At 35.1% G+C, this 27,571-nt stretch overlaps 1 protein-coding gene across 8 annotated transcripts in view; it reads left to right on the top strand.

The window, feature by feature from the left end:
* RNF13 (ring finger protein 13) overlaps nucleotides 1-27,571 on the top strand; it is a 201,226-nt gene that overhangs the window by 115,458 nt on the left and 58,197 nt on the right. For 5 of the 8 annotated variants that reach the window (XM_077864719.1, XM_077864716.1, XM_077864720.1 and 2 more), the window contains 2 exons: nucleotides 14,548-14,635; nucleotides 21,503-21,593. In XM_077864719.1, coding sequence (XP_077720845.1) covers nucleotides 14,548-14,635; nucleotides 21,503-21,593 — 179 coding nt within the window. Of the gene's footprint in view, nucleotides 1-12,531; nucleotides 12,669-14,547; nucleotides 14,646-21,502; nucleotides 21,594-27,571 lie in introns of those variants that run through there. The other 3 variants (XM_077864723.1, XM_077864721.1, XM_077864722.1) reach the window with 3 other exon arrangements.

The raw sequence follows: 27,571 nt of genomic DNA, 5'->3' as shown, positions 1-27,571 counted from the left end.
CTTGGAAGTATTTCTAAACCTAGATACTCATTTATTCCATAGACATTTTTCTCTAGGTCCCAATGTTTTATGAAAAAAAAATTACCATAAACATATTTGGGTTATTTGGATCATCTTATAATAAACATACTTTTTGATTTTGTTTATTTATTTGAGAGAGAGAGAGATAGTGACAGAGAACATGAGCCAGGAGGAGAGGGAGAAGCAGGATCCCCACTGAACAGGGAGCCTCGATGTAGGGCTCCATCCCAGGACCCTGGGGTCATGATCTGAGCCAAAGATGGATGCTTAACTGAGACACCCAGGTGCCCCCATACTATTGGTTTAATTTTTTTTAATTTTTTAAATTTATTTTTATTTAAGATTATTTATCTATTTATTCATAGAGACATACACACACAGAGAGAGAGGCAGAGACACAGGCAGAGGGAGAAGCAGGCTCCATGCAGGGAGCCTGACGTGGGACTTGATCCAGGGTTTCCAGGATCACGCCGTAGGCTGCAGGCGGCGCTAAACCGCTGCGCCACTGGGGCTGCCCCATACTATTGTTTTAATAAAATCTTATCGTCTTATGAAAATAGTTCTCCAGTTTTCTAGTTACCTTTCATTATCCTCTTTCAGGCCTCTAAGCTTATATAGTACATGGGATTCCCAGGATTTCACTTTTATTTCAATAGTACCAAGCAAGTAGATATGACTTTGACTAGAAATTAAACTGAAAATTATCCCAAAGTCACTTAATATCATTATTTATTTTTTCCTACTCTTTTCTATATTCCTACAAAGTGATATATAGCATTTGTTATGAATCTTCTTCAGAATCATGTTTAAAAGATTCTACAAAGGAACATTTTCAAGGATACTTGGGGGATGGAAACATTTTTACCCACATATGGTTCAAACGGCTTTGTGCTACTAGTTCATTAATTTGTTCACGTGTTTCTTCCACCCTTTAATTAATAAACATATTTGCATTTTAATAATTAGGTTCCTTGGGGCACCTGGCTGGCTCAGTTGATAGAACATGTGACTCTTAACCTCAGGGTTGTGAGTTCAAGCCCCATATTGGTCATGGAGCCTACTTAAAAAAATAATTAGGTTCCTTTATACACATTTACATTTCCTTGATAATGTTTATGCAATAGTAAAATGTTAAAATACTCTTCTTTTACCAGGGAAGTAATAGCAAAAGAAAACTAAAAATAGTAAATTACATGTACTTTACCCTAACCTAATGAAAGGTGTAATGCCCATAACTTTATTTATGTATCTCTTCCATTTTGCTTCATAATTAAGGTGTTCAGATTACTTAGATAAACTATGAATGAAGGATGTCTAGGAGGGAGGAAAGATGGGATCTAAAGGAAGAAGAAAAGATGGATTATATAATTGAACTCCTCTTAATGAGAGCAAAATGTCACTAGAGCCTAGTGACATCTTCTGTGGAGTAGCTTTTCCCAGCGTGGCCTCTAGTGACTCTAAAATAACATGCAGGAGAGAATGGTATTGGAATGGGATTTAATCTTGGCGGGATTACTTGCTATAGTTCTGGATCTTATTTCAATCATTGATTGCTCCCTGCCATTACATTTCTAGGAATTTTTATCCTATAAGTAGAATTAATAATTTTTGCATTGACATATGAATCTACTAGTGCTTCTCCATTTTTTTTTTAAAGATTTTATTTATTTACTCATGGAGCCCAATGCGGGACTCGATCCCAGGACCCCGAGATCACGACCTGAGCCAGAGGCAGATTCTCAACACTGAGCCACCCAGGTGTCCCTGCTCCATTCTTATCTGCATTGCTTTGATCATTTGAGAAAGAGATTGTACTTCTTAATTTCTTTTTACTTCTTTAGACGAAAAAGGAAGATCGTAGTCAGGTTTTAAGAACTATCTTTATTCTCTAAGTCTCCCATTAATTTCTTTACTTCATTTCTTTCCCTTTTAAGAAAAAAAACTTTTTCTCCTTTGTTTGACATCTAGGTTAGGAGAAAAAGTAGTTTGTGCCAGGCTGATGGTTGAGTTGCTGTTGCTTTGTGTTGGCAATTTTGAAAGAAAAGAAAACCCATTTTCCAGATAATTTTTTCAATTGTCATTTGGAAGCAGAATTAGACCACATTTTTGCAGAGGATCCATAGAAGTCCCATAGAAGTTGGACTATAAAGTGAAGCTCCAGTTTTTTTAGATTCAGCTAGAACTGCTGACACCCAGTGTGTATAGCCAGCATGGTCAGAAGAGGCTAGGTTCCAGAACCACCCGGGATGTGTGTTATATACTGTTTTCTTTTTTGTCCTGACTTTTTACCTTTTTGTGTTTTGAAACTAGCATACACAAAAAGTATTCATAATGTATGTATATACACAGTTTAATAGTAAATGAATATTGGAGTACTCATTACTCAAGTTTAAGAGACCTGTCGCTAATATTAATTAGTTTATGTTAATTAATCAAACTTCAGGGGTACCTGGGTGGCTCATTCAGTTAAGTGTCTGCCTTCAGTTCAGGTCATGATCCCAGTTTCCTGGGATCTAGCCCCACACCTGAGTCTGCTTCTCCCTCTGTCCCTCCACCCGTTCATGCTCTCTTTTTCTCTCTCTCTCTCTCTCAAATGAATAAATAAAGTCTTTTAAAAAAATTAATTAGACTTCATTAAATGCTCCATTAGGTAAATTTTTTGTCTTTTAGGTTTTATTCTAACTAAAGATCATATTAAACTAGTATTAATACCTGATCTTCATATTTGGAATATTTTTATAGTAATTTCAAATGTTTTAATAGAGTGATGTTAAGTGTATCACAAAGTGATGGCTTGTTAAAGCTACTCATTTTCTATCTTCTATTTGAAAAAGTTGTGATGAAAAAATTCTTTGCTAAGGACAGACCAAACCCCAAAAGTACTGTGCATTTCCTATTTCTTTACAGTAGATTCTTTTTTTTTCTATATATTATTTTATTTCTCCCTAGCTTGATTCTAGCCTAAAAAAACACGAATACTTTCTCACTTCAGCTTCTTGGGAGTAGAGTTTATGTTTTATGCAGTTCTATGTACTGAGTTTTTTAGTATAGTGCCTGGAGCACCAAAATGAGTGAGCAGTAAAGGAGGGCGTATAGTCAGAGTCCTACCACTGGGTGGTGCCGAGCATCAAAATGCTCATTGTAATTGTTCCCTCAGTTAGATTTCAAATGTAGTACAGGTCTGTCAATACCTGGGAATTCCTGGTCAGCTCATAGTAAGTGCAGAGAGTTTTCTTTTTGTTCACAAAAAAGTTCTTTCAACAAGCTTTATTTACAGTGGTGGGTGGGTTGAAATGTAATTTCTCATTAGGGTGAGAAATAAGATTTGGTTAGAATATGAATACCAGCAGTATCCAAAAAATATGAATTTTGATCGTATTTTTCACTTTAACATGCAGTTTAATATGCGTATGTAACTAGAAAATATTTAATGGATACCTCTATGAAACTTAAGATGCAATTCTGAAAATTTATTTAGGAAACTTTTAACTAATATAGTTAATACTAACTGGTAAATTTTGTTAAAAGATTTTTTTTTAAAGCATCATCAAACGTGGCAATATTAGAAATAGCTGCACATAAAGGTTCATTTGGGTTTTCTTAACATGTCTAAGAAAAAAAGGTTTATTTTAGTTTTAATTTATTGTACTAATCATGTGCTAAATAAAATATTAAAACTTCATTGGAAATAGCCACATTTAGAGACTTACAAAGACTTTAATTTTGTGATGATGTGTGGCGGAATAGTATTGCTACAATGAAAAGCACAAGTTTATGATTGCAGACAACCTACAGAACATTAAGAACTCATTATATAAGTAGGTTTTCAAGTTTTTTGACTGTAAGGAAGTACAGCCAAATCCACAGTAAGAAATTTATTTTTATTCATGCCCTAATACATATACAACACATAGCCTATAATAAAGTGATGAAATAGTATTTACCAATACTACCTATAATACTCTGGTATATGAAATTTCTTTTTATTAAAAAAAAAGAGTTCAACCAAGGTCCACTAAATTATTTTACTACCCACAATTTTTATTACCTGCAGTATTTAAAAATTGCTTTCCCATGTACCAAAACAAAGATTAACTTTAAGATGCTGCCACTGGAATGCAACCTAAAATCTTTAATTTTTAAAGTTACCAAGGATTCTAGCTTCTGTTTGTGCTATACTTGAAACAAGTAAGTTTGTATGCTTTGCATACAGATTTTTTTTACCAGCCCTAACAAAAATATTTTCTAATTAAACAAATAAATTCAACTTTCTTCAAGCCTAGATAAACATATGCCACTTGTCAAAAGGTCAACATTCTTAAAATATCACCTTATTTATGTAAGAGAAGAAACATGCCTTTGTATCACCATAATAAATGTCACAAAGCTTCAGCATTAAAACCACATACTTTCCTTGACAGTTTCTCTTAGAACTTTTATGTACTTAATTTTTTTTTTAAGGAGTTGTATTCTTATCAGATTTACTTCTTTTTTTTCCTCTACCACAGAAGAGAATTAAGGGTGGGGAAAAGCTGGAATTACTATTAGTAGCCTAGTACTAATGAGTACAGAGAGGAAGTGAGATTTAACACTTAACATTAAGGAGAAAAACCAGCTAAGGTCTGGAGAAGCCTTATTCACCAGATCCCCCAAGTCATTGGAAAAGGTCAAATCATGTTTGGTACCTTTTACTGAGAAAGCTGGGAAAATGAAAAATATTTTAGGAACACTTTTATCCATGATGACTGAAGTAAAATTTTTGGCATGGTTTTCGGGGGGGAACTAAGCAACAAATATAAGGAGCTTTTATTTTTATGGCATACATCTTGCTGGGTGGGGCCGGTCAGACTGTTACCTTAGTTGTGATTTAGTTTGATTGAATAAGTGTTTATGTGAGAGAGCTTCTAGGCTTGAGATATATATTCAAATAGACAAGGTAGTTCGTTTCCTTAAGGAACATAATATCTTATGTGCAAAGTACTCTAAATGTTACTCTATCATCCTTATTTTTCAAGATAATAGATTTAGTTTTCTGATAATTAATGTTTTTACCAAGATGATCAGGATGGGGAAGTTCCCTTCCATATCTAATTTTAATTCAGTGATATCATTTTAATATGAATGATATCAAACAATATCATGAAAAAAATATGGTCATTACTTTTTCAAGGCCTGCCCCATGCCAGCACTGTAGTGTTTATAAAATAATCAGGAGATACAGTTCTAGGTATCATATATTAAGCATAATGGCTACATTAGGAATCAGTGTTTCATAGATTCTAGCATTATCTCCACATTTCTGATAGGGGAACTGAACATTGTCTCCAAAAAGATATGTCCTTTAATTCATTCATTCATTAATAATGGCAGTCAACATTGGGGTACATGTATCTTTTTGAATTAGTGTTTTTATTTTGTTTGGGTAAATACCTACTAGCAGAATTACCAGGTTATATGATATTTCTGTTTTTAATTTTTGAGGAACCTCTGTATTGTTTTCCACAGTGGTTGCACTAATTTACATTCCCATCAGTAGTTCCCTAGGATTCCTTTTTCTCCACATCTTCGGTCAACACATACTTTAGTGTTAAGTTGTATACTTTATATATTTTGGATGTTTACCTCTTATCAGATAAATCATTTGTGAATATCTTCTCCCATTCAGTTGCCTTTTCATTTTGTTAATAATTTCTTTCACTCTGCAAAAGCTTTTTATTTTGGTGTAGTCCCAGTAGTTTATTTTTATTCTTGTTTCCTTTGTCTGAGGAGATAGATCTAGAAAAATGTCACTAAAGCCAGTGTTAGAGATTACTGCCTGTGTTTTTTTTTCTAGGAGTTTTATGGTTTCAGGTCTCACGTTTCATTTTTAATCCACTTGAGTTTAGTTTGTTCATTCATTCATTCATTCATTGAGAGACAGAGGCAGAGACATAGAGAGAAGCAGGCTCCTCGCAGGGAGTCCGATGTGTGATTCAATCCCCGGACTGGGATCATGTCCTGAGCTGAAGGCAGACAGTCAACCACTGAGCCACCCGGGAGTCCCCATTTGAGTTTATTTTTGTGTATGGTATAAGAAAGTGGTCCATATTCTTCCTTTTGCATATAGCTGTTCAGTTTTCCCAGCACCATTTGTTGAAGAGATGGTCTTTTAGCCATCGTATATTCTTACCTCCTTTGTTGTAGATTAACAAAAGGTCAACATTTTGGGTTTCTGGGCTCTCTATTCTGTTCCATTGATCTTTGTGTGTATGTTTGTGCCAGTACCATCCTGTTTTGATACTTATCGAGTGTTTTTATCATGAAAGAGTATTGATTTTGTCAAATGCAGTGTTAGCTGCATTCCGTAAGTTTTGATATGTTTTGTTTTCATCACCTCAAAGTATTTTATGATTTCCTTGGTGGTTTCTTTTTTGACTCATCGGTTGCTTAGGATGTGTTAATCTTGACATTTGTGAATTTCCCAAATTTCCTTCTAATGTTGATTTCTAACTTCATTGTGGTTGGAAAACTTTGTATGATTTTAGTACTTTCAAAGCTACTGAGGATTGTTCTATGCCATAACATCTGGTCTACCCTGGAGAATATGCACTTGAGAAGAATGTTTATTGTTGAGTGGAATGTTTCATAGATGTCTGTTAGGTCTAGTTAGTTTATCGTTTTCTTCAAGTCTGCCATTTCTTTGTTGATCTTCTGAGTTGTTTTTCTATTCACTAGAGAGAGCATTGAAGTTTCCAACTATTGTTGAATTGTGTGTTTCTCCTTTCACTTTTTTCAGTTTCGATTCATGTATTTTGGAACTCTATGATTAGATGCATATATGTTTATATATGCATCTAATGCATGCATGTATTTTGGAACTCTATGATTAGATGCCTATATCTTCTTGACGGAAGACATTATAAGATGTCTTTCTTTGTCTTAGTAAGAATTTTTATTTTTAGGTTTTGTACTGTTTGCCTGATATATCTTTTTCCTTTTATATTCAACCTATATGTGTCTTTGAAAAGTTTGATTCTTTTATAGGAAGTACATAGATGGATCATGTTTTTTAATCCATTCTGCCAATCTCTGGTTTTTGATTGAGATGTTCAAACTATTTACATTTAATGTAATTACTTATGAAGTAGGATTTACATATGCCACTTAATTTGTTTTTTCTTAGTCTTTGTTTTTTCAATTCCTGCCTTTTCTGTATTACATGGGTATTTTCTGACACACCTTTTTAATTTCTTTGTTGTTTCTTCTATGTATCTTTTAGTTATTTTCATAGTGATGGTCCTGGTATTGCAATTAACATTTTAAGTTAAAATAGTGTAGTTCAGATTAGTTACATATAAAAATTTTGATCCAATATATACCTTTATCTTACCTCCTCTGTGATGCTATTATAGTATTATTATCATACAAATTGTAACTTTATCTAAGTCCATTAACACATTTTTTATGCAGCTGTCTTTTAGAACAATAAGAAGAAAGGAGTTACAAATAAAAATATCTTTTTAAAAAAGATTTGTTTTAGAGAAAGCAAGAGAGCACAGGCATGTGTGTGTGAGAGGGAGGGGCAGATGGAGAGAATCTTTAAGCAGACTCCTTGCTGAGGATAGGTGGGGAGCCTGATGAGCCTGATGTGGGGCTGGATCCCAGGATCCATGAGATCACAACATTAGCCGAAACCAAGAGTTGGGCACACCACTGACTGAGCCACCCAGGTGCCCAATAAAAATATCTTATTGTTTTCATAATACCTATGCAATTATATTTACTGCTGCTATTTATTTTGTGTAGATTCAAGCTACTGTAGATTCAAGTCATTTCAGCCTGAAGGGCTCCTTTTAATATTTCTTTGTTTCTTTTTTTGTTTTTAAAGATTTTATTCATTTATTCATGAGGCACATATACAGACAGAGGCAGAGACATAGGCAGAGACATAAGTAGGCTCCCTGTGGGGAGCCTGATGTGGTACTTGATCTCAGGAACCCGGATCATGACCTGAGCTGAAGGCAAACACTCAACCACTGAGCCACCCAGGTGCCCCTTTTAATATTTCATACAGGGTCACTGACACAGATTCTCTCAGGTTTTGTTCATCTGAAAATGTCTTAATTTTACCTTCATTCTTCATATATATGTGTGTGTGTGTGTGTGTGTGTGTGTGTGTATGTTTTTTTTAATTTATTTTCTTTCTCTCTCTCTCTTTTTCTCCTTCCTTCCTTCTTCCTTCCTTCCTTCCTTCCTTCCTTCCTTCCTTCCTTCCTTCCTTCCTTCCTTCCTTCCTTCCTTCCTTCCTTCCTTCCTTCCTTCCTTCAGAATGAGAGAGAGAGGGCATGCATAAGTGAGTGCAGGGTGGGCCAGAGGTGCAAGCCTACTCTGCACTAAGCCAGACTTGGAGTTTGATCTTATGATTTATGAGATCATGACCTGAGCCAAAACTGAGAGTCCTTTGCTCAACTGACCAAGCCACCAGGTGCTCCTCACCTTCATTTTTGAAGGAAGCTTAATCTGGATATAGAATTCTAAACTCAGTTATTTCCTCTTGCAGCCTTTTATTAATTCATCTAAGTAGATGATTATGTCAATTTGCAAATTAAGAGCATCTTCCTTTGTAATCTATATTTATTCTTTCTCTCTTCCCCACCTCCCACTGCCCCGTGCCTCCTACCTTCCTTATTTCATTGGCCAGAATTTCAGAACAGTGCTGAATAGATGTGGTGAGAGTGAGCATCTTCCTCTTGTTGCTGTTATTTAGAAGAAAACATTCAGTGTTTTACCAGAAAATATGTTGATTGTGGGGTTTTATTGTGGATAACACTATTAATGTAGAAATATTTTAAAATATCAACATAAAATATGGACTCAAGGGGTGCCTGGATGGCTATTTGGTTAAGTATCTGCCTTCAGCTCAGGTTATGATCTTAGGGTCCTGGGATCGAGCCCCACGTAGGGCTCCCTACTCAGCAGAGAGTCTGCTTCTCCCTGTCCTTCTGCCTCCCCTCTGCTTATGCTCTGTCTCTCTCTCTCTCAAGTAAAGAAATAAAATCTTTAAAAAGTGAATTCAAGTTCATTCTTGGGCAGGAAAGATTTAGAGACAAAAGAAAATAAAAGATGGGTGTTTTAAAGTCACTGAAGGTATGATTAAATTTAGTTATTCTCTTCCTAGTAGTCAAGCACTTACAATGCATCTTGAGAGAGGTGTATTTTTTTATATTTATACCCAAACTAGATAGAATTTCCAGATAGAATTTTCCTATTTATTTATTTATTACATTTTTAAAACTTCTATTAATACTAGTTTTAGTAAATAAAATTATGTCACAGAAATTTCCCTTTAAATCATATTTTATTCTGAATTAATTATAATCTGACATATTTCAATATATTCTTTCAGCTTCCTAGTTAAAAATAAATGACCTTTTGGGGCCCCTGAGTGATTCAGTCAGTTAAGCATCTGCCTTTAGCTCAGGTCATGATCCCAGGGTCCTAGGATTGAGCCCCATATCAGGCTTTCTGTTAAGCAGGGAGCCTGCTTCTCCCTCTCCTGCCTGCCACTCCTCCCCCTCTTTCTCTGTCAAATCAATCAATCTTTAAAAAAAGTGACCTTTTTACACTTATAATAAAATGTTGAAATAATGAACTAAAGGTTGTATTATCACTAAAATTAGAAGAGAATATATTTAAAATTGGCTGCTATTTTGAATGAAACATCTTTTGCCTATCACTTGAAGGTAAATGTTCTTAGAAACATGGGGCATCTGTAGGAGATGTGTATGGTGTTCATGGAATGTTACCTGTCTGTCTGAAATAATCCTGATTTTGAGCTTGCCTGTTCACTGTTGTTCAAGTGAACAGGGCCTCAGCCATGTCAGCGCCTTATTCATTTGCCTTCTGTGAACCCTGACAAAGTAGACCCCATATCTGTTTTTCAGAATGATCTTCAAGGTCCTGCACAGTTTGGCCCATTGCTTTCTTTCTTCTCACCTCTGATTCTCCAAGAGCAACAAGAAAAATCAATAGCAATGACAATAATCAAGACTAGCATTTATTTAATATGTGCCAGGCCTATCCACTATTTTAAGTGTTTTACATATATTAAATCATATAATCCTCAGAATAACTCTTTAAGTTGGTTATATTATCAGGCTCATTTTACAGAAGTGAACTTAACTTGCCTAAGTTTATACAACTTGTATATAACAGAGTCAGAATTTGAATACAGGTAATCATGTTCCAAGAATTTATACTTTAAACTCCATTTTTATAGACCCTTGCTAGGTCCCACCTTTTGTTCTTTCTCTTTCCTACCATGTGAAAAATTTCTCCCAACTCTTCTATTGTTTGCTCAAATTTCCTCTCATTTTAGTTAAAGGGTAATTCAGGTCCCATAAAATCTGTGATAGACATTTCAGCCCACTAAGTATTTCCCCTCTGAGTTTCCATAAACTCTGTGTCAATATTTTAGCACTTTTCTTCTTGGTTTAAACTGTTTTGTACATAGGTTTCATATGACCCAGAAGATTTAATATCATGTTGTCTAAGTCTTGATGATTTCTCAGTTCTGTTCCTCTTCCCACAAGTTTGTAAAATGTTAAGTAAGACTAATCATTTTGGTTTTCCTCCTCATCATTGGGAAGCCCCATGCTTCCCTATCTAATCTCTTTATTTATTTTGGAGAGAGAGAGATTATGTTCAAATGTCAACTCTGCCTAAATGTGATTGTAGGGCACTTATGTTTACCCATTTTTCCTCATTTCTAAAATATAGAAAAGAATACCTACTTTGTCCAGGCATGTTAGGTATTAGGAATAATATATGTAAAGTACTAGCATATAGAAGCTTCTTTTATTCTTTATAGTTTTTGGTCTGGAGCCTTGTTACATGTATTCTATCAACAGTTTCCCCCCAACTTCTCATGCCTTCGTGTCCCATAAAAGATCTCTACGTAGGATCTTGATAGCTCAATCAGTTCTTCTCACAAGGCTTTTTTAAAATTAGTGTCAGTATTACCAATTTGCCCAGTCTGGAAATAAGATGAACTATTGTGTCATTTCTAGGATTCCTTTTAGAACCTATCTTACTGAAAGGTTTTTCATTAGCAGTCTAAATCTTCTGACATACTGGCTACGTATTAAAAGAAGCCCTCAATCCCATATTTCTTCAGAACTCTTGGATAGGTACCGCTTGGTCTACATAATGTAGTTGCAGCTAATTTGTTGATGAGATGTAAAATATTTAGAGCATTTACCACAATTTGAGCTAATAGCTTTGATCAGTCTCCTTAAAAAGGCAGATTGACAATACAATTCGGAAGGCTTTTTCCTGAAATTTTCAGTTTTGATGTCTCTTTTGGAATTTAGATTTGCTCACAGAGCATGCTTTTTATTCATGAATCTTTGAGTTCTTTGCCTCCATCTGACACCATGTGTTTGAGGTTGCATTTTATGAATGTGAAACATTGCACATGTTTACTAAATGATTTAGTTTTATTTCTGCCTCATGTTCTTAAAAATACCAGCTGCTGCTTAGTTAAAAATGTAATTTAATTTGACGCACGAATTTTGTAGTTCATAAACATGGATATAGTTTCCTTGTTTGTATTTGTAAGTCTGTTGGCCCATATGTTAATGTGTTTCTTGATTTAATTTTAATACTTTATGTTCAAGATCAATAAAAACAACAACAAAAGCCTCAGGGAAGACTTCTTGTAAAATTTTTAAAAACATGTTTCTATTTTTTTGAATTCACACTTGTACGTTCAAAATTCCTGCCTATTTTAGTGGTTTTCTACTTTAGGAATTTTATTATTTTGTTAGCAGAGAACAGCTTTCAATATTGATATAATATTATATTGTATTTATGGAGACAATTGCATTTTGGAGGTGTGAAAGAAACATTTCTCCTCAGTTGCTCCATATAGTTTTAAGAATCTAATGGCTAGGGGACCCCTGGGTGGGTCAGCAGTTTGGCGCCTGCTTTTGGCCCAGGGCTTGATCCTGGAGTCCCGGGATCAAGTCCCACATCCGACTCTTTGCATGGAGCCTGCTTCTCCCTCTGCCTGTGCCTCTCTCTCTCTCTCTCTCTCGAATAAATGAATAAAATCTTTTTAAAAAAAAATCTAATGGCTAGATTTAGTTACACATGTAGATTGTTGTAAATCCAATAATTTATATTGGCCATTCTTAATAATTGGGGGTTCAGAAAGCCTTATATAAAATCTATGATGGCTTCATCCCTTCTTACCAGAAAAGCTCACACATAGACAACTGCGGGAGATTTAATGATCCCATAAAAGGTTTTTTGAAATAGGATAGTACATGTATATATAGTATAATATAAGGCACTATATAAGATCTTTAAGAAAATGAAAACAAGTTGATATAAATACTATAAGCAGGGAGCAGTTATGCCAGTGCTTGAAAAAAACATGCAATAGGGCATGGAATGGGGCAGACTTCATGGAGATAATGGAATTTGAAGGCCCAATGGGCATTCAGAAGACAAAGCCTATTCCAAGCAGAGATAATAGCATCAGCAAATAGAGGCAAGAAAGTACCTGACCTGTTTGGATATCCATGAGTATTGAGATCTCCTTGAAGATAATGATTGTTTCTGATTCACCTTTTATTTCTGCGCTGTGCCACACAGTACCTTATGTAATTTTATTATGTAAATTCAAATACTAATTAGATTGAACTTTTTTTTTTTTAACTCTTTATCATGGTTCCTGAGACCACCTTTATGTGTGTCCTATCATGTTGTAATGTTGTATCTTCACTACAAATATATATTTTGCAGGGAAACAAGTTAAATCATGTGATTTTGATGACTGTGCATTAATTGGCTCTAAAAAGAAAGCTAAAACTTCCTTTTTTTTTTTTTTTTGCTAGAAGAGAACAGCTTTTGATATAAACTTTGTATTTTTTTAAAGATTTATTTATTTATTCATGAGAGACAGAGAGAGAGAGAGAGGCAGAGACATAGAGGGAGAAGCAGGCTCCCTACAGGGAGCCTGATGAGGGACTTGATCCCAGGACCCTGGGATCACGCCCTGAGCCAGAGGCCCTGAGCTAAGGCAGACGCTCAACCACTGAGCCACCCAGGTGTCACAAACTTTGCTTTTCTTAAATTGTATCTCTGGGAACACATGTTTTTTGAATGTCTGAAAGAAATATTTCTCCTTAGTTACTGGGTTAGCTCTTTGGGAACTGTTAAAATGGTCACTAAAGAATCAAAAAAACTAATTGCAACCCCAACCAAGTATCTTTTTTTTTTTTTCTTTAAGATTTAACTAATTTATTTGAGAGAGAGAGAGTGGGTGGGGGCAGAGGCAGAGGGAGAAGCTGACTCCCCACTCTGCGGGCAGCCTGACCTGGGACTCAGCCCTAGGACCCTGGGATCATGACCTGAGTGAAAGGCAGCTGTTTAACCGACTGAGCCACCCAAGCACCCCCAACCAAGTATACTTTTGTGTAACTAAAAGTTAACTAGATTCTCTTCTGCTATGGTAATAGAATGAATAAACAACAGATTAATATATAAGCAATGAGTGAGAAATAAGATTTAGAAGCTGTAATATCCTATCCTCCCTTTAAGGATATTTTTTCCCCTCCCATTGAAAAAGCAGAAATTATCTATGTGGAAGAAGTTTTGGAGCTAGCATTGTCTCAATTTTAGCTAAATACTTAAAAAATGCACACATTAACAAAAAAAATAGTAAACTTACTTTCTTTGGTTATTGACATTTTCTTGCAGGACTGCCCAACATTCCTTGTAACAGTTTTGTTGGCTGGTTAATTTTCTCTCCATGTTCTTAACATTAGAGCAGTAGGTTCTGCGTTGGTGAACTACTTATGCTATTTTAATTATTTTTTAAAAAAAATCTCAGCCTAATTTTCTCTCATGTGTTAGTAATGTTATAATGTGGGCTATTAATTTGAGCATATATTTTATACATTTACTCTTGAATGAGTAATATTTAGTGAGTGCCTACTCCATGAGACTCTTCCATAGGTGGTATAAGAGGCTCTAAAGAGGAACAAAATATTAATTCCTTGAGGCACTCTTACCTCCTACAGATTGTTTTTTTTTTCAGGGATAGGATAAAATTATTCTGATTAATCTACATGAATAAAAATAATTTGTCCACGTTTATCCTACTAATAAGCAGCAGAGGTAGATTTGAATGTCCAAGGGCTGATGACTCTTGAACCTGATCTTAGCATGTCTCTACCTGTTAGAGCTAGATAGGTCTATTGTTTTGGGTCCTTTTAGTATTTTAGCTTGTATCTCTGTCCTTTATTTGCTTCTCATTTACTTCATGCCATGAATGAAATCAAGAAGATATCCAAAGTCATTGATAATCAGTTGTAAAACATGTCATGTTTCAAGAACATACTTGAGATCCAGTCTTACATATATACATAATCTAGACCTAGACACATGGTATATAGACATGCTGATTTATGTTGAAGTTGAGGGATGCCATTACAAAACATTCTCTCCCTCATATTGTGATTGTTTTCTGACCTGCAGGTTTTAAATGCACAAAGAGCAGGATACAAAGCAGCCATAGTTCACAATGTTGACTCTGATGACCTCATTAGCATGGGATCCAACGACAGTAAGTACAGGTATCACTTTTCTTCTCTCCTGTTTGACAGATCTTTTGGAACTAAAACTTAACAAGATATTTTCCCCTCTAATTTTCTGTTTAAAAACAAAATTTATTTTCTATCAGAAAGGTAGCTCAACCCTCTTGGGACAATTTTACTCATACTGAAGTGGAGTTTGTTCTTTTCTGAACAGTTAATTGTTTTGTTTTCTTTTACCTTTGTGTTTCATTTTAGAAGATGTGTTGATAATTTTGCAAAAAACAAAGGAAAACCAAAGCTTTGAATAGAGATAAACATCCTGAGTTAAGGATCCCATATAAGAATTCTTGTGAGGGGCATCCCCGGTGGCTCAACGGTTTAGCTCCACCTTCAGCCCAGGACCTGATCCTAGAGACCCAGGATCAGAGTCCCACGTCAGGTTCCCTACACGGAGCCTGCTTCTCCCTCTGCCTGTGTCTCTGCCTCTCTCTATATATATATGTGTCTCTCATGAATAAATAAATAAAATCTTAAAAAAAAAAAAAGAATTCTTGTGATTTAGAGATTTACAATATTAAATGTTAGGATATGTGTCCTATACTAAGTAGCTACTATATATTCTTATAGAATTTCAAAGCCACGTATTTGTGCTTTCTTACACCAGTTGGTTATTAGCTTCTTAACATACATTGACATACCTGTAGCATTTCATTCAAAATGGGAAGGTTTTCCCTTATTCTCTACTAAATATTAGCTTGTAGGGATAATGAGCCAATTCTAACCAAATAACTGGCGTTAACCAGTAATTTTTAAGCTGTACACTTTCACTTAATTTGGTGAGAATGATAAAAGTCTCTTTTGTTATGTTAATGATGTGGCTTTTGGACCCCACCTAAGAATGAGGGCTGATTACCCAGATTATCAACCATATGATGAGAGGGTTGGAGCTTTCAGTCCCCCCCTCACCCTCCCACCCCGGATCTCTGGGAGAGGCTGAGGACTCCAGGTTGAATAGATCTCTAGTAGCCGATTGTTTAATCATTTGTACGTGTAATGGAGCTTCCATAGAAACCCAAAAGGACAGGGTTCAGAGTTCCATGCCTGGGGAGGGCACAGAAACTCCAAGACCCTTCTCACATACCTTGCCCTATGTATCTCTTCCATCTGGCTGTTCCTGAGTTACAGTCTTTCATAACAGACTGATAATCTGGTAAGTAGATTCTCTAAGTTCTTTGAGCCCCTCTAGCATTTAATTGAGCCCAAGGAAGGGGTGCAATGAAATCTCTAACCTATAGCCATTGGATCAAAAGCACAGGTGATAACCTGGACTTAGAACTGGTATCCGAAGAGTTGGGGGCAGTCTTGTGAGACTAAACCTTTAACATGTGGAATCTGATGCTATCTCCAAGTAGGTAATGTCAGAATTGAGTTGAGTTGTCCATGGTATGGGGGAGATCCTCCACATACCAATTGAAAATTGGTTTCAGAACCCAAAACATGCTGCCAACGTTCATGATTAAGTATTTTATTTTTGTTTTTCTTCTAGCACATAACCATAATACCTCTGGCTACTAAGTACCATTGAGTCTCATATGCAAGAAAGAGCTTAGAGCAAAGAGCAGACATAAAGCTATGGACTGATAGCCTACATTGGAATATATTTAAGACTTTAAATAATTAAATCCTCAGTAGGAAAGATTTTGGAGTCCTTGACTAAATTTTTTTTATAGCTTAAGACCGTATTTATTGTTACTATTTGAGTAGAGCCCTTTTCTTCTTACCACTAATATAATCTGAGGCAATATTTTAATTTATAAAAAGTAAAACTAGGTAATAAGTTTGTTAATTTCTATATAAATTTAAAATTATTAAATAGTCTAGCTGATTAATTCATTATAATTCATGTGGTACCCTTAGGATGTTCTAGCATTTCACAAACAGTTTAATAATCACTGGTGGGAATTAGAGAAATTGATGAAGGTACTTTACTTGCTAAATAAATTAGTTCTGTGGGTACTGCAGATTTGACACTTTTCTTCTCCTTTAACTATCTCTCTTAAAAAAAAAACAAAAACAGGTCAGTTGCTTTTGTTATCTATATATATTCCTAGCAAAATGGAAAGCATAAATACTCAAGAAAGAGATGTGAGTTTAAATTGAAGTGCCCACTGTATCAGCTGTATAACTTTGAGCAAGTACTTATTCTTTGTATATTTTGTTGAAGGCCTGAGCCCAGTGTTTAGCAATCTTCAAGACCTGCTCAGGCATTTCAAGTTAAGCATTCATATTCGAAAACTATTTGCTCTTTTTTTTACATGTTTTCAATAAAATTTTTGCAAGGAAGAAGTGCCTGTTCCCTCTAACACCTTTTTTTTTTTGTCTTTGTAATACCATAAAACCTTTTTTGTGATAATCATGTCAGTTCCTAAGGAAAATGTGCTAAATGATAAAAGTAGCATGTAACCATGTAATCCTGCTGTTGCCATGGAAATGTTCCAACTGAGCTATTAAATTTCAAAGACCGCTCAGAATTTTGGATCTTGCCTTTATTGCTTGTATTATTTCTGTGATAATTTGCTCCATCCTTCTATATGTGTGTTTTGGACATTTCGTATATTGAAAAACAAATGTTGTAAAGATCTTTACCATTTTTGTCTTTGCTGTTACTTGGTAGAGGAATGGAAAACATGGATTCATTAAAAGAGGCATGTATTTCTCCCCCTTTTTAAGGCTTAGTCTACAGCAAAGAATATTGCACATGTTCTCCTAGGAGTAGACATTCTAGTATCTGGAAACAAAAGGAAGTTTTAAAAGCCCCTTGCTGCCAACATTTTACACAAGGAATTTGTTTTTATTTCAGCGAGGACATAGGGTAGGTTATCTCAGTGACCCAGTAACATTTGTCTTCTTCAGGAGTAAGCTGAATGTGATGGGGAAAACATCAATTTCAGAAGCAGGAAATGTGGGTTTATTCTTCTGGGTTAGTTAATATATGAACTAGCCTGTGCCTTTGGTAAAGTTACCTAACCCTATAAGTCCTTCATCTGTAAAGGTGTGAATAATTTTAATTTTTATTTGACCTGACAAGATTATTGAAGATCTCATGAGAGCAGGTGTATGAGAAAATCCATGCCATGGCAGAGGGGCAAGAGCTCAGATCAGGAGGCCTTAGGTTTGAGGCTAGGCTGTGCACATTCCTAATTGTTATAACCAGGGTGAGTTATCATTATGTCTTGGGTTGTTTCTTCTTTTTTCCTTTCTGTCTTCCTTCAACAAATACTTTTTGACAGCCTACTCTTTCTCAGGTACTGTTTTAGGCACCATGATTGTAGCAGGGAATGATACAGTTTAAGGCTCTGCCCTAGTGTCTTTCAGGAAAGTAGTAGAATGCAGTAGCTAACAGCTACCCAGTGGCTTCTGGGTACTGCCTGCTAGGGTTTGAATCACAGCTGGATCATCTGCTAGCTGTGTGATTTTGGGTATCTTACTTTACATCTCTGTAGGCCTCTTTTCTAATCTGTAAGATGGGAATTATAATAGTACTTAACTCATTGGGTGTTGAGTTTTTTTTTTTTTTTAAGATTTTATTTACATATTCATGAGAGACACAGAGAGAGACAGAGACATAGGCAGAGAGAGAAGCAGGCTCCCTGTGGGGAGCCTGATGTGGGACTCGATCCCAGGACCCTGGGTTCTTGACCTGAGCCAAAGGCAGATGCTCAACCACTGAGCCACCCAGACATCCCTGGTTGCTGAGGATTGAATAAATTCAGACATATAAAGCATTTAGAAGACTGCCTGTTCTTAGCGTTTACGTAGCTATTATCTAATAGCTATATTATCATGTATTTATTATATATTATAGTATATAATAGCAATAATAATCATTTAATGGCAATCCAGTTATTATTACTGCTGTTATTACATTCTAGGGTGGGAGAGAGGAAATGAACACATAATCAACAAGATATGCTATATGTCAAGTAGTGATAAGTGCTATAAAGAAAACCAGTTCAGGCTGAGGAATATAGAGCAGCAGGGATGGGAGGAGGGGGGCCATTTTAGATAGGGTGGTCAGAGAGGGCTTCCATGAGGCTTTGACATTGGAACATAGGTCTATAGTGAGAAACTGACCCATGCAGATTTCTGAAGCAGTGTTCCAAGGAAAAGGAACAGCAAGCGAATGCAAAGGTTCAAAGATAAAGCATATTTGGTGTTTTCCAGGTGTGACAGAAAGGCACTGTGGCTAGAGTATAGTGAGCAAGGCAAAGAGAATGGCAGGGCATGAGGTGTTAGATAAGGGGCCAGTGGCAAGATCATGTTGGGTATTTATAGGACTCTGGAATTTGTTATGTGTAGCTTTTTAAACAGAAATGTGAGGTGATCTTTTATTTTCAAAAATCACTTTGGCTATTCTTTGGAGAACAGAATGAAGGTGAAAAGTGTGCCCGAGTGCCAACAAAAAGACAAGTCAGAACATTGCTGCAACAGTCAGGCCAGAGGTGATGGTGATCTGGAGTATTAGCAGTGACTGTGATGAGAAGCGATAGAATGATGGCTGTATTTTGAAATTGATAGGATTTGATAGAAGAAATAAGAAAAGGGAGGAGTCAAGAATGATTCCAAGATGTACAGCCTGAGAAACTAGGTGAATACAGACTGCTGTTTACAGAAAGGAGAAAGACAAGGAGTAGAGCTGACTGAGAGGAAAGATATAATGAGAGTTCCTTTTGAAAAACATTGTTTAAAATGTCTATTAGACAAAATGAGTGAAAATATCAGTGAGGGTGACAAAACATGAGAGATATCTAACTCTGGGAAACGAACAAGGGGTAGTGGAAAGGGAGGTGGGGGGGGTTGGAGTGACTGGGTGGTGGGCACTGAGGGGGGCACTTGGCAGGATGAGCACTGGGTGTTATGCTATATGTTGGCAAATTGAACTCCAATAAAAAATATCTATTAGACAATCAAATGGAGATATTGAACAGGCAATTGGATATATGAACCTGGCCATTTAAATTATAATTTGTCTATGATATCATGACAGTACTATTGGCAGTGTGTACTTCAGTTGCTTTGTGGATTAGAATTAAAATTTAGTGTTTTTTAAAGTGTTTTGAGAACTAGAATATGTTTGGTTTTGTTTTTAGTAGATAAATAGTATTGCAAAGTCTCCAAGCTGGCTATTCATATTTGCGTGCAACTTTTCTCCCCTTCTTCTGACTAAAGTGAGGAGCAGTTTTTCAGTGCTTTAGATATCATAACTCAAAGAAGTGATGTTACTTCCAATAATTATTGACAGAATAGCTGAGGTGTATCACTGAATGGAAAAAGCTTATACTTTTTTCCATTATTGCATGGTTGCATTGATATAAAAAAATAAAAGTTGTATTGATCCCACTGATATAAAAATAGTGATTAAATATTCCTTTACTAAACATTTTGGTTTCTGCCCTCCTGGGGCTTACATAGGGTGTGTGTATATGAAAGGGGGCAAGTAGGAAGAGAGGGAGCAAGGGAGAGAATGAGCTGAATGAGTGATTATATTTGCATAAAACAAAACAATCTAGAAGTGAAAAAAATGTACTCTACCAAGGATACCAAGGTTTTAGAACTTTTTTTTTTAAAGATTTTAAATTAAATTTTAAAGATTTTAAATTTAAAGATTTATTCATGTGAGATAGAGAAAGAGAGAGAGGCAGAGGGATCCTGATGTGGGACCCGATGCCAGGACTCCAGGATCATGCCCTGAGCCTAAGACAGATGCCCAACCGCTGAGCCACCCAGAGGTCCCAAGATTTTAGAACTTTAAAACTTGGTTTTATAAGGATTAAAGAAAAGACATCTGTAGTTGCTTAGGTTGGAGGGGAGAGGTTGAAAATAAGGGGGGATACAGGGAATTTTCAGGGTGATGGAACATTATCTTGATTGTGGTGTGGTTACATAACTATATGTATTTGTTGAAACTCGTAGAACTGTATTACTTCACATAAAACCGTTGTCTTTGGGTGGGAAGGATTATGGTTGGTTTTCTTCTTGTATCCTCCCCCTTTTAAAATAAATAACAAATTTGTGTTTTTTAAGAAAATGTAGAGCTTATTGTAAAAAATGTAATGAAAACAATAGATTTTTTTTCTAAAGCCAAATTTGTTAAATTAACTCACAGCTAAAAATAATAAGGCTACTTCTTCTATTGTAAATTTAAGAGGATCTTCCTGAGTAATAGGTAATTTTTACAAACTTTTCTTTTGTTGGCATTTGATTTTGGTTTTGTGATATGGGAATAAGAGTCCGATTTCTTGAGACACCAAACCAAACAAAGCTTTACCATGAACTCCAGGCTTAGGAGGAAGTAGAAATTTACTCGGCTTTCCTATTCTATACCCTTTCTCAACTTCTGTCAGCCCTTCACTCTGGAAAGCCATACATCTATGGTGTCATTTTTGAGACTTCTGTAAAGTGATCTTTTCTTACATTCTTTGGCTTATACGTCTCCTGGGAATGGGTATGTAAAAAAAAAAAAAACTTTATTCACTTTTGCATTTAAGCTATGTGTGGAAAGAAAACTTAAAATTTCTTCCTCTTCCTTTTCTAAGAGTTAATTATGTCCACAGAGGAATAAATCAAAAGGAAATATTAATATATCTCAATCTTCATAGGACTATTGAGATAGTATGGTAATGTATGTATGCAAAATGTTAGCTTTTGTTATTGTAAATGTGAAAGTATTTCTCAAGTACTGTGATTGATGATGGTATAGATCTACAATCAGGAAAATCAACCAATTTGAACTGATTGTAATTGTTGATTACATCCGCTGCTATTATGAAGAGACTAAAGTTAATTGTACACTAAGTATGGAATCATAAGAGTAATTTTATTATTCTTTTATACAGTTGATGTGCTGAAGAAAATTGACATTCCATCTGTCTTTATTGGGGAATCATCAGCTAATTCCCTGAAAGATGAATTTACATATGAAAAAGGGTAAGTAATGGATATAAAAAATAATGAGGTAGCTTAATATTCTTCTTTATAATAGGTTAGAATTTTATTAGTTTTAACCAAAGTTGTTTTATTTTATTTATTTTTTTCAAAGTTATGTTTTAAAATGAACTCTATTGTGCTAAATTCTCTCTTAAGTCATTATGATTGTGAGACTTTGTTGTAATATTTCTTCTGTGCATGATTACAATTGAAAATATACTAGAGAGCCTAAGGCCCTCATGTTGCTAAAGAGATACCAGAATTTCAGAGCACTTTGGTGGCTTAGTGGGTTAAGTGTCTGCCTTTGGCTGAAATTATGATCCCAGGGTTCTAGGATTTAGCTTGCTTCTCCCACTCCCTGTCTTCCTACCTCTGCTTGTGCTCACGTACTCTTGCTCTCAAATAAATATATAAAATTAAAAAGAAAAACCAAACTTTCACTTTTATAGATTAATAAAACCACTGATATTTAGTAACAATGTGATTTACATTTATGACACTTTTCATTAAGATTTAATAAATATTAAAAAGATATTTTATAAACGCAATCCAAAACATTGCGTTATTGACTTAATTTTACAAAGACAAAAAGTTTGTTTTCAAGTTTAAAAAGTTTCATTTAGAATAAAAACTTCTAAATGGAATTTCCCCCCCAAATTTCATTACCAGGTTAACATAGATGGAAACTGGGGCCTACCTGTTTCATGTTATATAGAAAACACTGCAATGAACACTTCAGAACTTCTTCCATGGAGCAGATAGTGGGCAGGAGCAGGCTTGTGACTAATAGGAACAATAACAATATTAGTAATAAAAGCAATAATGTTTATTTAGTATTTGGCAAGTGCCAGTACGACAGCAAGACAGCAAGACTTTTACTTTTGTTACCATTTAATTTTTACAACTCTCTAGAAGTTATTTTTATCTCTTAGCATCTACATTTTCCAAAAAAGGAAACTGGCACAGTGAAATCCAATTTTAATTATTTTGGGAGGGAAAATCCATGAACATTTGAGTTTGAAAATGCGTAAGAAGAAGAGGGAAATGTTTTCTATTTAACTGTTTTGTCATTTTCCCTACACAGTTTTAATATTTAAAATATTGTTCACATATTATGTGCTCAGAATGTCTTTTTTAAGTTTGGAAATGTAATTTTGGATGTGCTATTAGAAATAGTTATGTGAGATGCTATTTTGTCAGCCATGCTTGTTTGGTTACTAGAGGATGAACTTATATGGTTACCTCCATATTGTTACCTCATTTAGAAAAATTCTGTGTATTTTAATATGTGTTATAAAGAATGTTTCTTTTTGTTTTAATTATAAAATCTTGACTTTTTAAATTAAAAAGTAATACATGCTGGTAGAATATGGAAAAATTCAGAAATATAAAGCATTAAAATGAAAGTCTTTATGATGCTCTTCTCTAACAGTTACTTTTATAAAAGCTTGTCATTTTTCCCCATTTTTGAATACTCATATTAGTTGATGATGTGCTCACTAAAGAGAACCATGCAATATATAGTAGTTTTATAGCTTGCTTTATTTACTTAATATTTAGACCTAAGTCCATAGAACTTCTTATCTTAATTTGTGGGGTAGATGTATTATGGAATTTAAAATTTTTTGGATTTTTAGAAGTTAGGTGTGATTCCAAATATAATTTGAGGCAGCATCCCTGAATCAAACAAATTACATATATCTATATCTGCAATGAATGCATGAATATTTTATCATGTCAGTTCAGTTCAGGTTTACTATCAGATGAATTGCCAACATTATTTTTTAAAGCTTTTTAGTTTTTCAGAATTGTGCATAAGGGACTGTAAACATGAACATAGACATTTGCCTCATCCGTCTGTCAGCTGGCCTTTGTGTCTGTCTGCCTGTGTGCCTGTTTGTATGCCTGCCTTCCTAACTATCTACCCACCAACCCATAAACTTATACTACTTAAAAAATATTATTATTATTTTAAGATTTTATTTATTTGTGGGGCCTGGATAGCTCAGTTGGTTAAGCATCTGCCTTTGGCTCAGGGAGTGATCCCAGGGTCCTGGGATCAAGTCTTCTCCCTCTCCCTCTGCCCCTCTGCCCCCCTACTTAACCTACAATGTTATATTAGTTTCAGGTATACAGCATATACAGCATATGATTTGATAATTCTATGTATAACTCAGTGTTCACCATACATATAATCCCCATTTGTGACTTTGCAGTGTTATTGACTATATTCTCTATGCTGTACCTTTTTTTTTTTTTTTTTTTTTTTTTTTATTCTCTGCAACTCATTTTATACCTGGAAGTTTGTCATCTATTTAAGCCCCTTCACCTGTTTCACTCATCACCATCCACACATCTCCTCTGGCAACCACCAGTTCTCTGTATTTAAGAATTTGTGTTTTGTTTGTTTTGTTTTTTAGATTTCACATATAAGTGAAATTTTCTTTTTAAAAGATTTTATTTATGTGTCAGAGAGAGAGAGACTGTGAGCACAAGCAGAGGGAGCAGCAGAGGGAGAGAGAGAAGCAGGCTTCCCGCTGAGCAGGGAGCCTGACGTGGGGCTCGATCACAGGACACTGGGATCATGACCTGAGCTGAAGGCAGATGCTTTACTGACTGAACCACCCAGACACCCCAAAGTGAAATCTTTTGATATTTGCCTCTCAGTCTACTTACTCAATTAGCATACTATCCTCTAGGTCCATCCATGTTATCATGTGGCAAGATTTCATTCTTTTTAATGGCTGCATAATATTCCCTTGTGTGTGTATGTTTGTGTGTGTTTCTGTGTTTGTACACATACACACCACATATTTTTTATCCATTTGTCTATTGATGGTTACTTAGGTTGCTTCTGTATCTTGCTTGTTATAAATAATGCTGCAATAAACTTAGGGGTGCATGTTTCTTTTTTAATTAATGCTTTTGTTTTCTTCAGGTAAATATCAAGTAGTGGCATCACTAGATCATATGGCATTTCTATTTTTAATTTAAAAAATTTTTAAATTTAATTTTAAATAGTTAAATTAAATTTAATTTTTTAAAGAACCTCCGTGGTATTTTCCAAAGTGGTTGTGCCAGTTAACATTCCCACCAATAGTTCTAGATTTCCCCTTTCTCTAACATTCTAGCCAATAATTATTTATTCTACTTTTTATTATGGAAACTTCTAAGCATATTTAAAAGTAGAGAGATGAGTATAATGAATCTCATCGTTCAGTTTCAAAATTATCAACCCATGGTCAGTTTTTTTGACTGTCTACTCTCAAACCCCACCCTATTCAATCTCTTTATTTCCCACATCATGATTATTTTGAAGCAAATTCCAGCCATCTTGTAATTTCAACTGTAAATATCTCAGAGCATATCACTAGAAGACATCTTTACACATAAAAATGTAATTATTTTACTATTTTATGAAAAAGTAAACAGTAATTTAATATCAACACATTATTTTAGTTTTCAGATTTTCTCAATTGTCTGAAATTCTTCTTTTTTTTTTAAGTATTTGTTTCAAGCAGAATCCAAATAATGCCCATACATTGCAATGGTTCTTATGTCTTAAGTGTTTTTTGGGTTTTTTTAAAGCTACTTTTCATTGCAATGACTGTTGAGAATGAAAAAGGTTACTTTTATTTTATTTTATTTTATTTTATTTTATTTTATTTTATTTATTTTATTTTATTTTATTTTTAATAAATTAATTTTTTATTGGTGTTCAATTTACCAACATACAGAATAACACCCAGTGCTCATCCCGTCAAGTGTCCCCCTCAGTGCCCGTCACCCATTCACCCCCAACCCCCTGCCCTCCTCCCCTCCCACCACCCCTAGTTCGTTTCCCAGAGTTAGGAGTCTTTATGTTCTGTCTCCCTTTCTGATATTTCCCACACATTTCTTCTCCCTTCCGAAAAGGGTTACTTTTAATAATTACATAGAGACAACAGGCATAAACCACAACTCACCCAGGTAAATCAGGGCATGTGATGACCCTTTTTTTAATCTGTAAGTTTGCCATGTGTCTTTTTTTCCCCCCTAGTTACTTACTTTTTAAAGAAGTTGGATTCTGTAAAATTTATCTGAACTTTTCTGATTACATCCATGGGATATTGTCTGGAATTTTTCTTTGTTACTTATTTTTCCTATTAATTGCTAATTAGTTCTAGAGGTTTGTTCTAATTCAAGTGTGATTACAGGGCCAGAAACAGGTAGTATAAGTATGCTTCACATATACGGTATTACGTATTTCCATCAGGAGACACATTGTATTGGTTCTCTATAATGTGAGGAATCATTGATGATAACTCTCTAAATCTATTAGTTCTTTAGGGTTTGCAATCTAATTTTATAATTCCTTCATTATTTAGCTAAAATACTTCTGTAAAGAGAACTTCCACCTATTTGATTACTTTGATACACAGTCTGTTTAAGAAAGCTAAGATAGTGGTGCTCGGCTGGCTTAGTTGGTGAAGCATATGACTCTTGATCTTGGGGGTGTCAGTTTGAGCCCCATGTTGGGTGTAGAGATTATTTACAAATAAAATCTTTAAAAAAAAGAGAGAGAGGTATCTGGGTGGGTCAGCTGATTGTCTACCTCTTGATTTTGGCTGTGGTCACAATCTCATGGTCCTGGGATCCAGCCCTGTACTGGGTTCCATGCTCAGTGGGGAGTCTGCTTGGGATTCTCCCTCCCTCCCTCCGCCCCTCACTTCTGCATTGTGTTCTCTCTCTCTCTCAAATAAATAAATAAACTTTAAGAAAAAAAAAAAGCTAGGGTAAACAATTCCTTTCCTTACTTTACTGTTTCAAAATGATTTGATTCACTAGCATCTTCCAAAGATGATTTGTATATATGTTCAACCTATCATAATGAACTCATGAGTTAAAGCTCATTTAATATGCTTCAGCCCATTGCAGTTATAATCTTTATTGCTGTTCACATTTTCCCATTTCAAACTTCAAGTTTATTTATTTATTTATTTTTAAAGATTCTATTTATTCATTCATAGAGACACAGAGAGAGAATGAGAGGCAGAGACACAGGCAGAGGGAAAAGCAGGCTCCATCGATCCAGGGTCTCCAGGATCATACCCTGGGCTGCAGGCGGCGCCAAACCGCTGTGCCACCGGGGCTGCCCTCAAACTTCAAGTTTAATCCAAATTTCTTTTGATATAAATCTGGAGCTCTTGATTGCTTCTTGTTTTCTGTATGACAAGATGTTCCAGGCCTATCTTGTTCTTTTTCCTCCCCCTTACATGGAACCAATATTTTTTTCTAGGAGCTCTGTTTCTTTTTAATTGGATATAGTATTTAGAGACTGAGAGGTGATCATTGCTCCTTAGCTCATCACTATTTCTAGGGCTTTTCAGTGGATAAAACTAAGAACTATATATGCTTTTTGTTTTTTATTTTTTGGCTTTTGTTTTACAGGGTAAGACCTTCAGGTAGAATAATATATTTTTAAAGATACAGTAAATCATGAGCATATGCTACTGCTTCCAACCTAAATTCAGTATTAAAGGATTTTTACTGTACTTCATTGATCTTACATGTGTATTTTATTTTTATTTTGTTCATGCTCAAAGGCAACAAAATAATTATTTTCTTTTTTAATTGCACTGTAGACACACAATAGATGCAGAACAATACCCAACACTACTGTGTTTTTAAAAACGGTTTTTTCTTTGTTTCAGGTATATCATAATAAGGATCTAAAATCAAATTACCATGTTTTAAAAACATGTAAAATAATTCTGTGGGGCAGTCCGAGTGGCTCAGTGGTTTAGCACTGCCTTCAACCCAGGACGTGATCCTGGAGACCTGGGATCGAGTCCTGCATCGGGCTCCCTGCATGGAACCTGCTCCTCCCTCTGCCTGTGTCTCTGCCTCTCTCTCTCTCTCTGTGTCTCTCATGAATAAATAAATAAAATCTTTTAAAAAATAATAATTCTGTGTTCTGATGCTATCAACTGGAAACA

The sequence above is a fragment of the Canis aureus genome, chromosome 22 (assembly GCF_053574225.1).
Source record: "Canis aureus isolate CA01 chromosome 22, VMU_Caureus_v.1.0, whole genome shotgun sequence".
Classification (NCBI taxonomy): domain Eukaryota; kingdom Metazoa; phylum Chordata; class Mammalia; order Carnivora; family Canidae; genus Canis; species Canis aureus.
Note: the sequence above shows the minus strand (reverse complement) of the source record. Positions and strands in the feature narration are given on the sequence as shown.